Source organism: Pyxicephalus adspersus, chromosome 1 (genome assembly GCF_032062135.1).
Source record: "Pyxicephalus adspersus chromosome 1, UCB_Pads_2.0, whole genome shotgun sequence".
In the NCBI taxonomy this organism is placed as follows: domain Eukaryota; kingdom Metazoa; phylum Chordata; class Amphibia; order Anura; family Pyxicephalidae; genus Pyxicephalus; species Pyxicephalus adspersus.
In genome coordinates, this window is record NC_092858.1 from 114,217,728 (window position 1) to 114,234,960 (window position 17,233).

The following is a 17,233-nucleotide window of genomic DNA, read 5'->3' on the forward strand; positions in this document are numbered from 1 at the left end:
GCAGCAGCAGCAGGGATCCCTATGGCAGTTCCACCAGCCATGGGAGCCAAAGAACTACCTCAAGCGGCATGGGTGGCAGCAGCAGTAGAGGTCATCTAAGCCAAACTATGCAAGCTTTTTTTTTCCAGCAGAAGCAAGCCACCAGTCGAGCAGCAATTGCCAATGACACGCAGCAGCGCTACTCAGTCATGGTGCAGGAATACCTGAGCTCCACATGGGACATCTGCAACCTGCAAAGCCAGGAGCCACTGGGCTACTGGATATCCAAGCTTGAGCAGTGGCCGGAGCTGGCGAGTCATGCCATTCAGATCCTCTACCTCCACTCTGTTTCTGAGGCCTATAACTTGCGATGTAGCTGTGTAAATGGACCACCTCCCTCAGGGCCCTTTGACTCTATCACTTGTAACGGAGCTGTGATTCATAATTAAATATTTGTATTTTTTTGTAGAGAAATACAGAAATTTTTAGGTCCTTTTGGATAGATAGCAAATGGTATCAAAAATATCTGTATTTTTTATAGAAATACAGACTTTATTTGGCTTTTTTGATAGCAAGTAGGATCAGAATGAAATATTTGTTTTTTTTATAAGTAAATACAGAAGTTTTTCTTATCTTTTTTATAGATTTCAAAAGGTATTAAAATTAAATATCTCTATTTTGTGGAGAGAAATACAGAATTTTTTAAGGCTTTTTTGATAGATAGCAAGTGGTATCAGAATGAAATATCTATTTTTTTGAGAGAAATACAGAATTTTTTAAGGCTTTTTTGATAGATAGCAAGTGGTATCAGAATGAAATATCTATTTTTTTTATGGATATAGAAATTTTTCTGGCTTTTGTGATAAATTGTAGGAGGTATCATAAATTAAGTTGCCTATTGCAATCTATCACAAAATACATAAGAAAATTCTATATTTAGAGATATTTTAGCTCTGATATTTAGTTCTGATCCCACTTTGCTATATATCCCCTAAGCCATAAAAATGTATGTATTTTTCTACAAACAATACAGATATTTAATTCTGATAGCACTTGGTATGTATCCTAAAACCCATAAACATTTATGTATTTATCTGAAACAATACAGATATTTAACTGTGATGGCACTTGCTAGTTATCCACAAATGATAAAAAATGTATGTATTTCCCCGCTGATTCCACCAAGCTCGTTCCCTTTTATGTGGTTTCACTAGATAGTAGGTATGGAAAGTGTGAATTTTGTTCATCCATTGATGTTTCAAATAGCTACAGCTTCTACACTATCCATAGAGGTGAGGGCCTCAACCTCTAATGCGGTCCTTGCTGCTGCCTGCCCAGTACCCATCTCTAGATGCAAGATACTAATGCCGTCCACACTCAGTCTCAGAGCTCACCACCTCTTCCTACTGCTGTTACTGCTGCGGCCTGGCCAGTACCCAGCTGTAGATGTCAGTTAACAATAATGTCCATGCCGCATTTTACAAAGTTACAGCTAGCAGATAGGAAAAGGCAGTCCCCTACACAGCAATGTCTCCAGTAGCTACAGCTTCTACACTGTCCATGTAGGTGATGGCCTCCATCTTTAATGCTGTCCTCTGTCTCAGGGCCTACCTCCTCTTCATGCTGATACTGCTGCTGCGTGCCAAGTACCCAGCTCTAGATGACGGTTACAAATTGTCCACACTCCGTCTCAGGGCCCACCACCTCTTCCTGCTGCTGTTACTGCTGCTGCCTGCCCAGTACCCATCTAGACTCACATCCACACGCCGTCTCAGGGCCCACCACCTCTTCCTCCTGCTGTTACTGATGCTGCCTGCCCAGTACCCAGCTATAGATGCTGACACATGCTGTCCACACTCTGTCTCAGGGAGAGGTCACTAATGCCATCCTTGATCTGTCTCAGGGCCTACTACCTCCTCCTCCCAGTACCCAGTTCTAGATGCCAGTTAACAATGCCATCCACACTTTTCAGCGTCCACCACCTACTCTCACTGCTGCTGCATGGCCACTGCCCAGTACCCAGCTCTAGATGCCAGACTAGACTCAAGCTCAACAGGGTCTTCTTTCCCCATTGATTCCGCCAAGCCCAATCCCTTTCATGTGCTTTCACTAGATAGCAGGCCCTGAGACGGAGTGTGGACAGCATTAGTAACTGGCATCTAGAGCTGGGTGTAGTGCATCTTTAATGACACCTCGAAGTGTATAATGCAGGTGTGTAATCTGAAATTTGTGATTGAATGTAGAAGGCCACATCTTCTGCTTCATCCATCGGTACCACACTTTATCAGACTGAATTTCTGTGTATGGTACCCCGGAACTGGGACAGCAGTCCCTCTGTATACGTCAGGGGGATGAGATGGGAGACACCAGTATGTGTAACGGGAACCGAGAGGTCCTGGATGACCACAATGAGCCATAAAGTTATTCAGCTCGGCAGACATCCGGAGACTTCTCCACAACAAGTATGTGGCCGTCCTGGGAGAATCCATTTAAAGATCCGTCAACAAAGATCTTGTGAAAATACGGCAGAATCATGAGTTTCAGAACCACCTGAAAGGGAAGGGTGAGATGTCATTTGCAAACGACACGTTGGGGGATCCCTAGGTGAAATGCACAATGGCATAATTCACCACAAAGTGCGTAATTACAAAACTGACAACCACCTTGTACGGTTCTATTTCCTGACCCGTGTTTCTTCAGGGTATATAGAGAGCTTGCTGGCCGACTTTGAACGTGGAACTCAGCTCGACGTCATCATCAACTCCTGTAAATAGGATGTTATCAGGTATCATAAGCAATCACTGCAAATGTACAACCAACCTGGACCACCTGTTTATTCGGCTCACCGAGGTGCTGAGCCCCAAATGTCTGGGGATATCTAATATAGCCATGCCTGTTAGATTCAGAGCTGGTGAAGTGCTAGAGTACCCAATTCCTAATGTGTCCTGGGGCATCATAGAAGGGAATTTCTACAGTACCACTCCGGCAGATTTGCACCAATTTGATGTGATTGACATGCATTTCCACTTCCGCTTCGAGCTGCGCTCCAGGGTTAAAGATGCCACCCACTCGAATCAGCTGGCTCATCAGAAGTATACCTGCATCCTGATGGCTCATATTGATCAAGCCTGGGGCGTGCAGCAGGAGGAGGTGGGCTCTGAGACGGAGCGTGGACAGCATTGGTAACTGGCATCTAGAGCTGGGTACTGGGCAGTACCCAGCTCTAGATCTCAGTTACCAATGCTGTCCACAATCTGTCTCAGGACCCACCGCCTCCTCCTCCTGCTGCTACCACCTGTTAGTTGTAACTTATAACAGAACTGTGTAGCTGGCTAATTTTTTTGACTGAAGGACCCCCCCCCTCAGGGACCTCTGCCTGTACTCTGAAGCCTGTGTTGTAACGGAGCGGTGAAACCTGGTGGCTAATTTTTGGACAGGAGAAACCCCCTCATGGCCCTCTCTGCCTCTACTCGGAGGCCGGTATGTTCCCTTGACCGCCCCATAAAATGGCCTTGCCAGCAACATAAAAAAGCCTTCCTTATTTTGTTTTCTTACTTGTATAGTGTTGTGCAGGGCTGGGGGAGTCTTGACATGTCTTTTTAAATGTATTTATACGCTGTAGAAGCTCTACACAGTCCCGAAAAACAACCCAAATTTTTCCTTCATTGACTTTAATGGAGTTGGAGTTTGACGTTCATTCACCCAAATAATTTTGCTCTATTCGACCGAATAGCGGTCGAATCGAATAGTGAGCTATTCGGCCAACACTACTGTATACTATCTATGATGATCAGAGTAATTGATCTCTTGCAGGATCAAAATCCTTTGACATGTTACACTCTGGGTACCTGTGCAGGCACTATGGAAGTGTTGGGTAGTCGTTGGGTGTGCTAGTTGCCTGTGGTGACTCCTTTGAATGGCAACATAGAGATACATCTACCTACCCTCACTGAGTGCAATTGGATTCCCAATAAGAGGAAGGAGATCTCTACTTCAACAGTTGCCTCTAACCACCCTCACTTGAAAAACATAGAAAACTAAATACCAACCCTTGGCATCCTGAGGGTCCACAAAGTTTAACAATAAACTATTTAATGTACAGCGCTGCGTAATATGTTGGCGCTATATAAATCCTGTTTAATAATAATAATAATAATAAAATTAAATAGACTCAATACTTGTCCAAACCACTATAGTGGAGATATCCTCACCTCTAGAGGTTCTGGTGAAGACAGGGCAGCTGCTTAGACTCTGCCCCCATGCACGTCGCTGCCAACTGGGCTGGTGACATGGAGGATAATAATCATATATAGGATCTACCATTCTGTCCAGCAGCACCGTGAGTTTATATATTTTTTTTTTTTCAAGGTGCGGCAGAGCAGAATGGTAGATCCTCCGAGTCACCAGAGCCTCTAGAGGGGAGGATGTTATGCTGCAGGCAACTGCCAGGTTGTGGCCCTTATGCACGCAGATGCAGGTGACTACTGACAGATAGGAATCAGGTGGTGCGCCAGAACATGAGACAGATGCGTGGTCAAACAAGTAAGCAGTCAGGGCATGTGGCAAGCAGGAGTAATAAAGGGTCAAAGCCGGTGTTGGTACACAGGAAATCAGCAACTGGAGACGCTCATTTGCAACAACTAGTATGATGAATTTTAACTACCTTTGGAAACAGAAGCTTGCTTCATTCCACTTGGAGAATCTCCCTGACTTTCAATGTGCCCTTGGGCTTCTAGAACACGCCCACCTTGATTAGCCAGTGAATCTTTTTTGGATTCACTGTCGCCTTCTCCTTGGCATTCAGCAAAAAAGGAAGGCTCCTCAGAAGTCCACATACTCCTCTTCTACACATGTATCCCAGGAGTGCTGAATTTAAATTAGTTGCCAGATGCCTGCAAATTGCTAGGTTTGGCTTTTACCCTATGCTGTTGGACCTTCTCTTCTAGGTTTTCCTGCTTGTTTGTTTTGTATTCTTTATCTGTTTGCTTATAGCTGTAAAAATTCAAATTGCTATTGTGTTGAGAGTGGATGGGAGGTACATTTCTCCTTGCTACCCACGATACCCCACTAAGGGAGTATGATGCAAAAATGTAGACATTTTTTTCCCATAACAGGGAAATAGCTAAAGACTTTGAAATCCTTTTCTGAAAGCCCTGTAATCTTCTGCAACTGTCGTCTACACCGAGTTCCATCTTTATAATACCTGTATGTACATCCAGGAAATGACTCTCCCTACCTTTGAACCCTCTGTAGCTCAAGCTCTAGACTCCCCTCTCCCAGATGGTGAATTTCCCTTTGCTATTAGGAGCCTGAAACCTGGTAAATGCCCAGGATCAGATGGGTTCACCATAGATTTAAAGACTTTGCAAGTACTCTTCTTCCTTTTAATTTTAATGCAGTTGGATAAAAACCCTCTACGTCCTCGTAACATGCCGATAGCTAATGTTTTAGTTCCCTTACTGGGTTCCCTAAACTGGGTAAGGATACTTGCCTGTGCAAAAACTATTGTCCCATCCCCTTACTCATTATAGACAATAAATTTCCCCCCACTCATCCCAGCTCTAATACAAAAGTGTGGGATTACTCATAGCAACAGGGTATCCGTATTGTCCAAACATGAGACAAAAGGCCTCCAGTTAAAATTCCAGCTCCGGCCTGTAACTTTATTGCAAGTTCAGAAAAAAAAGGGGGGGTGGGGTTCAGCTGAGCAACTAACTGCCTCACAAGCCCCTAACTGACAAGAGCAAGACATAAATACAGACACTGTCTATATTATACAAAAAACTCACATTTAGAGCAGGGTTTGTCACGCAAAGCTCTGTTCCCTCACAACTCTGGGATTACACCAAGTTCCTGACAGTAAAAATGCTGCCTGAATAAAAGGTGAAAACCCAGACATGAATCCAGTGGATCCCCCCCCCCCCCCCCTTCTTTCACTCTTTTGCTTTGTCAAGCTCCCTAAGAATTCAGCTTTACACAAAACAAACTAAAATGCCAGCTAATACAAAACATTTCCTGGAGCCTTAAAACATACATCTTTGTCTGTTCAGTAAACACTTCCCATCCAGCACTGTCCCCACAAGGATTTGGGACACACAAGTCACACAAGTTGGATTTATCCCCGGCCTGAGTCTAGAGACAACACATTACACTTTTACATTTAAAAATACTTATTTATACCGCCAGGGAGGTTAATGTGCCCAAAGTCTAAGATACAGGTTTACCCTTTTTAAATGGAAGCTAATGGGTGCATTAAAGGCTTCAGAAAACATGTTAAAAAAATAGCTAAAAGCTTTGCAGATGCCATCTAAAATGCTTGTACCAAGTTTTGATCGATAAGGCAATAAAATCAAAGCACTTACTGCAGTTGAGAAACGAGAAGCTAGTGTCATTTCCAGGTTTCCTTTTAGGCCTAGAAGTGCAGGGACAAGGATAAAAACTTCTGTCACCTCCTGAAAAACTTCCCAGTGCTGAAAAGACAGGCAGCAAAATGGTCAGATGCAAAACACACAATATCTATGCACACAAACACACACTTTGTCTCATGTGAAGTCCACACGAAGTCACAAAAATTGAACATACAATAGTGTCAGCCTAACAGTCCAAATATTAATTTACCATAAAAGACATTTCCTCTAGACCTGCTGTTTGACAGTGCTTTCCCTGTCCAGTTCCTGTGTTAACCCCTTATTGTTCAATCTGGTGCTTCCCTGCTTGTTCCTTTGTGCTGTTCCAGTGTTCCTCTGTATCTGCAGTGATCCCTGTGTCTCCCGTGTCACCTGTCACTTCCTGTGTTCCCTGTGTCTGTGACGTCTATTTCTTGGATTTCTAGTTCTTGACCCCTGGTTTGTTCCCGACCATTCTTGGATACTGCCTGCCTCAATCCTAGCCTTCCTTGATAATTCTCCTGCCTAGTGATTTGTACCATGCATGGTCCTGTCCACCCTGAAGTGCCAAAGAACTGCAACCTGGCAAAAACCAGCAGGGCAAAATCCTCACCAACTTCTCTGAAAAACCTAATTGTTTGCTCTGAGTACAGCTAGGTTCAGACCACTTGGATGAACACACTACTGTGCTAACTCTTATAACAGCAGTGAACAATAGAAAACTACTCATTGCCATCACCAGTCATTATCTATTGGGACTGCCACAGGTGAAACTTTACATGTAGGAAGCGACTAAAGAGATTGCTAAATTTCTTCAATTCCAAAACAGATTTTTCAGATACAGTGTTAACCCCCCTGGCGGTATTCCCGAGTGTGGCAAAAAGTGGTAACCCCGAGCCACACTCAGGGTAGCTAAAAACCCTAAAAAAAAAACAAACAAAAAAAAAAAACACACACACACCTTGTCCCATCGGCATCCTGCTCGTTGGATCTCCTCCTCGGGCCGCTTCCTCTTTGTTTGTTCTTCTGCCAGTGGGAGCAGTGGTGTGGTGCATGCGTTGGAGTGTGCGTTAGGCGTGGCGGGTAATTCAGATAATTTTGTATTGGATTCAATTTAAAATAGCTGTATTGAATCTAAAACAAAGAAATCTTTATACTGTAGATATGTCATCTTATATGTCTGAACATTTTAAAAAGTTGCTGTTTTTTTCTGTGCATAGGAACTGTAAAAGGGTTCATTAACCAGTAATAGTCAAGTGTAAAAGTGTAACAGTAAGTGTCACTTCTGTCTGGATTTATATGTTTAAAAGCGGTACATTGTCTTTCATGAAAATTTATAGTGTATTGTTCTCAATACTGTTAGTTTCTATTTATTGCAATACAAAATAATTTAAAATTCCCGCCGTGCCCCTAGCGACGGCTGCACGCACCGACGTCACCGGGAACATCAGCGCACTTGCCGGGGGACAGATTGAAGGAAAAGGATGCCTCCAGAGGATGTTATCCGACAAGCAGGACACTGGAGGATGCCGGTGGGACCGAGTAAGTCTTTGTTATTTTTTTTAGCTACCAAGTGTAGCTCAGGGTTACCGCTTTCATCGGTGTTTTTTACCCCAAACCACACTCAGGGTTACCGCCCAGGAGGTTAAAGTAGTGAGTCATTAGGAAACAAAAATATCATTTTATACACATTTTCTTCTATGATGTCAACCTACACCTTTAAAACATTTCTATACTTTTTAGAATTTTCCCCCAAGCTGTGCACTCACACTGTACACTTGGGGAGCACTCAAACACAATCCCCAAACAAAAGCCTGGGGACTGAATGGCACCTGGCAGCCAAAAAAAAAAAAAAAAAAAATGGGCCAGAGTTACTGCACATGTGTTTTGTCACTCCATGATGTGCCACAGCAATGGGGACAACATACTTAACACATGCACTGCAGGAATATGGACACCAAGTATACTGCGTATACATCACCTTTTAGTACACTAAACACTGGCTGCCCCATTCTCCACTCTTACTACATTGAACATGTACTCCTATATTGTCCTCACACACTGACACTTGGCAGCACATACTGTACATGTGTAGTCTCCATGGAAGCATACATGCAAAACATAAAATCGAAAAAAAAGGCGACTATGGAACAATATTGAATTGACTATCCAGGCAAAGGCAGGCTGATGAACAGTCACTAAATGAGAAGAACAGTAACTGAGCTACAAGCCTTTTTTTTTCTTTATAACAGGGCTTAATAACACTGTAAGGGGTCTACAGATATAAAACAATGGTTAAATGAGGAGATGCAGAGAATAACTGACAGACAAATAAATTGGTCTATCTAAGGCTTAGTCCACATGGACGTTTTCCCCCAGAGTTTACCCTGAGGCTTTAAAGCCCATGTTGGAAATTCCCATGCATTTCAATGGGCTAATCTACACCAGGATGTTTCCTTGGGGCATGTTTTTCAGTGTTTTACAGCGGTTTAAAGGCAAGCTTTAAAACGCTAGTAAAAGTGCATAAAAAGGTAGGAACATTAACATGCATTTTTAAAACCGTCCGTGTAGACCCAGCCTAATTGCTTTTGGGGAAAGTTGCCAACAACTTTCCTACATTAGTTGTGATCACAGTAGAAACCTGCGTATAACCTGCTGAAAACATAAAGGTTTATATTCAAAATAGCCAAAGCAAAACTACTTTTTATTAAAGCATAAATAAACAACAATTTCAGTTTTCACAGAAATTCTCATATTTTCTCCCTTAGATTTTGTCATAATCAAAAACTATGTTAAAGAGGAACTCAACTCAAAAGTCCCCCAAAACAAAAAAAAATACACTTACCTTCAATCCCACAGAGCAGTCGATTGGTCCGGAGGTCTCTAGCATCAGGTCCCGCATCGTTCCGGTGCCCATCTTTGGGCCAACGCTCCGGGCCCCGCCATCTTCTCTTCTTCCCCAGGCGCGAAATCGGCTGATGTACATGGGGAAAAAAGCTTGCCGATCTCACTGTGCATGTGTAAGATGTGCAATTTCTCCTTTGACTAAAGTGCTTCTTCTGCGCATGTCAGAGATCCAAGGAGCACCCAGGAGGCTCCCAGGATGCGTAACGTTAGTACGCATCCTGGGTATTTTCAATCCAAAGTGAGGCTTTGCATGTGGGCAATTACTGGATTACACTACTATAGGGTGAGATCTGCAAAATTCAAAGATGGCATGCATTGGTTTAAGCAGCAGTAGATATGAAACTGCCTGCACCTGAAAACACAGGTGGTTTTATTACTATATAGGAAAACCAGGGGTTCAGTAACTATGTTGACATTAGTAGATATATTAGGAGGCAGCTAGAGGCAGCCCTTAGGGGAAAAAAAAGGAAAGGAACTCGCACCACTTACCTGTACAATGTCAAGAACCATCCCCGCAGCCACAGTACCAAATCCTGCCAACAGGAATGGAAAAAGAACTTGAAGCCCAATGGTGAACGAGGTTTCCTTTAGTGGTACAACAGCTTCACACGTTGGGTTTACAATTGGATCATCACATTCTGTGCTCTGACTCCCATTTTCCAACAAAGCATCTTCTTCTTGTATACCTTTATTATTTGCACAGGATCCGAAAACCACCTCAGTCTCTTCTGGTCCTAAATCAACTTGGGTCATCATGAGAGGATTACTTTCAACATTAACATCTTGTTGGTCTTTGTGGGCAAGACGGATAACATTACTAGTTACACATTCACCCCTGTGCTCAGCAACAGGTGACATATTGTAAATGCAAAAAAATTTCTATACTTTGGAGGATGCTCATATATATGACAAGAGAAAAAGGCACAAACACTTCAGAAAGAAGTCTTTCAAAAGTTATCTTTAGGAGTACTATGCCTGAAATACTATATTTTAACTGCTACACTAGATGAGAAGTTGTAAACTTCAAGACTAGCTCAAAAACTTACAAAACAGCTCTAATTTACAGTCTTTATTCTAGTAAAAAAAGGTCCAGAGGTAAAACAATCAGCTTCATTAGGACGTGCAGTAAAAACTACCCATCCGAAAAAAGAATGCAAACGCCAGATAGTAGTAATATTGTCTCAAGTTTATGCACCGAAATCTTTAATCTGCAAAAAAAAAAAACACATACACACACTGGTAAACTGGAATATACTAATAAACTGCATAATTTATACTGACAATTTTTACAAGTAACACATTCCCTATTTAATGTACAGCGCTGCGTAATATGTTGGCGCTATATAAATCCTGTTTATTAATAATAATAATAATATTAATAATAAGTCCAACTTCAGTTCCCAAGGGCCACACACAAGCCAGGTTTTTCTATAGAAACAGTAATTTTCTGACTGTAACACATTCCCTATTTAATGTACAGCGCTGCGTAATATGTTGGCGCTATATAAATCCTGTTTATTAATAATAATAATAATATTAATAATAATAATAATTCTCAAGATATTACTTCCCCTTTATAACAGAGCACATTTGTCTTTTAGAAGTTCCACGATGATAATATAATTTAAATAAGTTTAGCCAACTTTACATAACTTTAGCCAAGAAAAATACCACCCTGACCACCCTGACCTTTCGAATATAAAAGTACTACAGATTTTAGGAGACCTGAATTCCTTAGAATATATCGCTTAACAATATTTGATTGGCTCATATTGTATTACAATTGTATTCTCCATGCATTTGTCTAAAAAAAATACAAAAACTCAACTGGGATTTCAAGTATTGTAAATTGGGATATCTTACTTACCCTACCTAAATTTACCACAGTATTTGACCAATAACCCTAAATTGCAAATATTTACCAACCAATAGTCCTGTGCAACTCATACCTCCTCTTTTTTTTTCCCAATTATTTCACCTTTTTACCATCATTTTTAGTCATTTATACAAATATACAACCTTTGTGCCCAAACTTGAAACATATATTTTAATAACAGAGGTATATACTTTAATTCAAGATGACAGGTAACCTGTATTGTGTTTTGTTTTTTTTTTTATTTTGAAAACCTGCCTAATTTCATCTACGACTCCAAACTCTCCACTAATCTGGGCTTTATATCAGAGTGGCTAGACAGAAGCCTCTCCTTAGTGCACAACATATATAAGCTCACATGGAGACTGAGAAAATCCTGGTATGATGAAATCAAGATTGAATTTGGCATCAATTATTAAAATTAAGTGTGGAGGAAACCATGGGGAGTGGGAGTGAGACCGAGAGGGACTGAGAGACTGGTTAGGGTTGAAGGAAGCTGAATCGAGTAAAATACAGTACTCCAGACCTCAGATTGGGTTGACAGTTTATATTCCTACATGACAATTACCAAAAGCACACAGCCAAGACAACACAGAAGTGGCTTAGGGATATCTCTGAATGTCCTTGAGTGGCCCAGCCACAACCCTACCAAACATCTCAAGAGAGATCTGAAAATGGCTGTTCACAGACACCCCTCATCCAACCTGACTGGGCTTGAGGGGATTTGCAAAGAAGAATGGGAGAAAAACCCCAGTCCAGGTTTGAAAAGCTTGTTGAATCATACCCAAAGACTTGAGGTTGTATTTGCTGCCAAAAAGTGCTTTAACTAAGTACTAAGTAAAGGGTCTGAATACTTGTGTATAGGCAACATTTTACAAAACAATTTACAAAATTGTCTAAAATTCTGTTTTTACTTTGTTATGAGTTACAGAGTGTAGATTAACCCCCCTAGCAATCTAATTCTGTCCAAATGCGTTACATTTTTTGCATGGAAATTTATTTTAAATTGTAGGCTATAATTCTAAGGCATAACTCACCAAAAAATGTCCAATACTTTATAAATGTAATAAATTTAACAATAATCTTTAAATAAAAAAATTTAAACATGTAATATAACTGTACAGTAGCATATATAATTATATATATATTATATGAAAATATCTTTGTATTTGACTCAATACAGTTATTTTGTTTTGAATCCAATACAAAATTATTTAAATTTCCCGCCACTCCGCCCCCACAGACGTCCCTGGGAAACCCCAGAGATCGTCTCTGCTATCCCAAACTGAAGATCGAAGAAGACAGACATGTCCCCAGGACCTGTGGGGACCAGAAGGACGCCAGGGGACAGCGACGGAACAAGGTGTTTTTCTTTTTTTGTTAAAGAGACCCTGAGTGTACTCACACCGGGATTACCACTAGGGGGGTTAATGAGGGGAAAAACATCATTTAAATTGTAGCAACATGCTGCAACAATTAAACTGAAAAAAAAAAAAAAAAAAAGAGAAGAATATGCGAGTAATATATAATTTAAAATACCTTTTGGTTGATGCTCATAAAGCTTGAAAAAGTTACCAGACCATCTCAAAGGATATGGGCTGTACCAGTCAACAGTCAGACAGTTTGTGTACAAATTGAGGAATTTCAAGACTGTTGTTACCCTATCCAGAAGTGGCTGACTAAAGATAATTCCAACTGAAAGGCGTGTAATAGTCCAAGAGGTTACATAATAACCCAGGATAACGTTTAAACAACTGAAAGCGTGTCTCACATTGGTGAATGTTGATGTTCATGAGTCCACCATCAGGAGAACACTTAAACAACAATGGGAATATAGCAGGGTAGAAAGAAGTCCCCCAAAATATTGCTGACCATCCATGGTTTGCTAAAAGATCATATAGACAAACCAGAAGCATACTGGAATAATGTTTTGTGAACAGATTAGGCCATCTTTTGCTGCATCTGGGCCTGGACAGTTCCACTCAATGATCAAACAATGAATTCTGATCTATACCAGAGATCTCTAAAGAAAAATGTCAAGAGATCAGTCTATGAACTGAATCTCAGGAGACAGTGGGTTATGCACCATGACAACAATCCTTAACAAACAATTCTACTATAGATTTGGTAAAGAAAATTACATGTTGTGGAAAGACCTGAAGCCAGCAGTTCAAGTAAGAGGAATCCACCAACAGCCAAGAGCTAAAGTTGTTCTGTATAGAGGAATGGGCTAAAATTATTCAGTTGCAGGACTGATCAACAGTTACCAAATACTTTTCGTTGACATTATTCCTGCACAAAGCATAGATATTTCATGGTAACAGTATTATTACAGTAATCTGGGGGGTGGGTCATTAGAAAACACACACACACACACACTTGTTTAGGTATGGTCAAAGTACAGATAACATCAATTTGCAGCATCTAATATTGTTTATATTGGACAGATGGTAAGCTCCGAACAAAAACTAGACATTTCATCCGTGCCCCAATAAAGACAACACCCACACCTATAGAATTCCTGCATCTCCCCTAATCATCTTGGAAGTCCCCAAACAAAAAGAACATCTAGGGGTGCAAGCCCCTTTTGTTGACGAAAACCACAGGAGTGTAAGAAAAGCATGGGGGAGCCACACAGAAATATGGATGCTCTCAGAGACTGGGAAAGAAGAAGGATTCAGTGAGGAGTCTTTGCTAGTACTGGGTAATATCCCAAGACTTTGAGACATGTGCCTAGTGCATTTGTGTGTGAATTGGTCTTAGTAGTCTAGTTAAGAATACTAGTGAATTTTGTATGTGTAATTTGTTTGCATTATATAAATTGTTCCGTTTCTCTAGCCTTATTGTTTATGCTGGTTTTGGCTTGTTAATTTTTTCCATAATAATAATATTTTATCCTACATTCACATGCATTGGTGTGTTTCTTTCACTGGCAATTCACCTCAAAGAACCTACCTGGAATTTAATGTTTGGATTATTATACATAATTCTGTAAGTCATATGAACATGATAATACAGTGTATATATTACATAGTTACATAGTAGGTCAGGTTGAAAAAAGACATAAGTCCACCAAGTTCAATCATGAGGGAAATAAACATGTCCCCCCAAAAAAACCCTGGTACAATTTGCTTCAACAGGGGAAAAAAAATCTTCCTGATTCCATGAGGCAATCAGATGTTCCCTGGATCAACGGTGATTGTTATTTTTACTTTAAAGCCTTAATACCCAGTTATATTCTGTGCTTCTAGAAAAATATCCAGCTTTTTCCTAAAGCAATCTATAGTAGTTGCTGAAACTACCTCCTGAGGCAGCCGATTTCACATTTTCACAGACCTTACAGTGAAGAATGCCTTCTTTCTCTGGAGCTTTATCATAATTTCCTCCAGACGCATGTCCTATTGTCCTTTGTAATGATTTTAAAGCGAATAGTTGGGAAGAAAGTTCTCTATAAGGACCATTTATATATTTATAAAGGATGATCATATGCCCCCTTAAACGTTTTTTGTCAAGGGAGAATAGATTCAGTTCAGCTAATCTCTCCTCATAGCTAAACTCCTCTATACCTTTTATTAGTTTAGTTGCCCTTCTCTGCATTCTCTCAATTCCACAATGTCCTTTTTGTGAACTGGTGCCCAAAACTGGACTGCATATTCCAGATGTGGTCTGAGCAATGCTTTGTACAGCGGCAGGATTATGTCTTGATCTCTGCAGTGTTTTTGCTAGCTTATGATATTGCAGCTTAGCATTGCATGCCGTTATTAAGTCTATGATCTACCAGAACCCGCAGATCCTTTTACGTTTCTGACTCCCCCCTCCCCCAACTGTATTCCCCCTAGACAGTATGAAGCATGTATGTTAGCCCCCAAGTGCACTTTACATTTATCTATAATAATATTGTCTCCCAGTCCAAGTCACAGAGAGCTACCCTTATTAATGAAAAATTTGCTCTCTTAAAAATTAAATGTTTTTATCTTTCCTGTTTTTGCTTCCTGTTTAAAACTTACATTAACCACCTGGCCGTTAAGCCCGAGCATGCTCGGGGTAAAAACTTTTGCAATTTTCGTTAACCCCGAGTTTTTCTCACCAGGTGGTTAAATGTAAACAAATGTTATATTGCAATCAGATTGTCATACATTGTATGACAATCGGATTACAACTGAAAGGAAATACTCACCCAGTGTCCGCAGCTCCTCTAGCAGAAATAAAAGATTTGCTATTGCTGTTGGCATCTGCAGTGAGATGTATAGCACAATGCAGAAATCCTGCATTGTTCTGTGCATCTCTCCGGAGATGCCAGCAGCTTCCAGCGTCCATCGTCTCAGTCTGTGTGAGCATGCAGGGAAATCCCCCCCCTCACATCACCCGGAGGATGAGTCATCTTCCAGTGATGTGATTGGTGATGTATGGGGGTGTGTCAGGGAGGGAAATTTAAAAGCAGATTACAATGTAATCTGCTTTTAAATGGTTTTTACAGTACAAAAACACCACACAACATGAAATAAAAATAAAAGTACATTTTTAATTTTATTTTTAGATTACATTGTTGTCTATTATTTCATTATTGTTTTAAATTACTATTTATATATTATATTATAATTTATGATTTTAATATGATAAATAAATATAATTATCACACCCAGGAGTTAATCCTAAGAATTACAAGCCCACAATATAAACAAAAGTTTCTATGCAAAAAAAAATAGGATAGGATTTTATTAAAAGTACATTTTTTTTTTACATGATTGTGTGTTTCAAACTTTTTTTTTATATTCATGATATCTACTAGACCCTTGTTCGGACATATTTCTGTAACTTACAGGTCTAAAATGTAAAAAAAAAAAAATTTCATGAAAAACAGTGTAACGCTTTTGGTACAGAAATCTAGACATCAGTGTAACGCCCAGGAGGTTAAATGAAATCATATTATGATCACTGTTATGGGTCAAATATTGATATCATAAATTTCTTACAAAAGGGGGTCACACGAAATACAGACCTCACAAATCACTTACTTTTGCCACACACAGATATGTTATTGAATCTTTTTTTTTGGATTAATTTGTATGCTATTAATAGGAAAAATATTAAATTAATCCTTGTGAAGCCGTTGCTTTTCAGTTATATTAATACTTATTAGAGTATGTAAGAATTAATATCAAGTCAACACAGAATTTCTGGTGTAGGAGAGTTTCATCGCCCATTATTCTCCCCACACAATTACATGCATTTTGTTTATGAATGTATTGTGAGATCTTAGCTTAACTAGTAAGATGCTCTGGGCACCTTTTTACATATTAGGTGTTTAGTTCCCTTTCATTCATGTGATTTCACTATGTGCATAGCTATAAATTTGCATGTATGCAAGGACATGATCTTTACTCTGTGGATGTATCCCTCACGTATGTAATAACACAGTCATCCCTTACCCTGAATGCACTGTGAGGTGCACATGCGAGACGTACCAACCTGCAAAATTCTATTTATTAATGAGTCCTTTGGCTTCTACCATGGGTACCTGTTTCAAATGTATTATTTATCTTTTATTTATGCCATTTATTATCAAGTAGTTGCAAAATCTCTACTGAATGCAGTTCTCCCCAGAATTTTGGGGGGGGGGGGGGGGGGGTAGATGTAGCCTGGTGGTAAGAAAGTGGGCAGGGCAAGACACAGCAAATGTAGTGTTCCCAGTTATTTATGCCACAGGTATCCACTAACCTTTATTATAGTGTCACTGTTCCACCATCCCCTATACTTTATTCCAACTTTCTAATGCCTGGCTTGTTAAAATGTACAATTTTTCCATTTTTTTTTTGTATTATACCCCAATAGTCCAGTGCTGTGTATTTTAATCCAACTGCCTGGTGTTCCATGTTTTAATAGTGTAATCCCTTGTAGTAGTATAATATTGTGATCAATGTGGTATAACAAGTGTGAAAGCGCTGTGTGCGTGTATAAAGTCTGCATGTCATATTCTGCAGCCTAAGAAAGTGCACCCTGGGAGCCCAAAATAAAAATGCAAATTAGGACCCCCTGAGGCCAATTACATAGCAAGAAGCACTGGGGTGGGCCGGTAATTTTTTACCTA

The 17,233-nt window shown here is 40.2% G+C and overlaps 1 protein-coding gene across 2 annotated transcripts in view; it reads right to left on the reverse strand.

Annotated features, from left to right (window-relative positions):
• Window positions 1-17,233, reverse strand: part of LOC140339666 (solute carrier family 41 member 1-like) — a 155,928-nt gene that overhangs the window by 129,657 nt on the left and 9,038 nt on the right. For both annotated transcript variants that reach the window (XM_072424477.1, XM_072424470.1), the window contains exons 2-3: window positions 9,762-10,480; window positions 6,342-6,449 (exon numbers count right to left, since the gene is read on the reverse strand). In XM_072424477.1, the coding sequence (XP_072280578.1) occupies window positions 6,342-6,449; window positions 9,762-10,130 (477 nt within the window). In that variant the 5' untranslated portion in view covers window positions 10,131-10,480. The remainder of the gene's footprint in view (window positions 1-6,341; window positions 6,450-9,761; window positions 10,481-17,233) is intronic.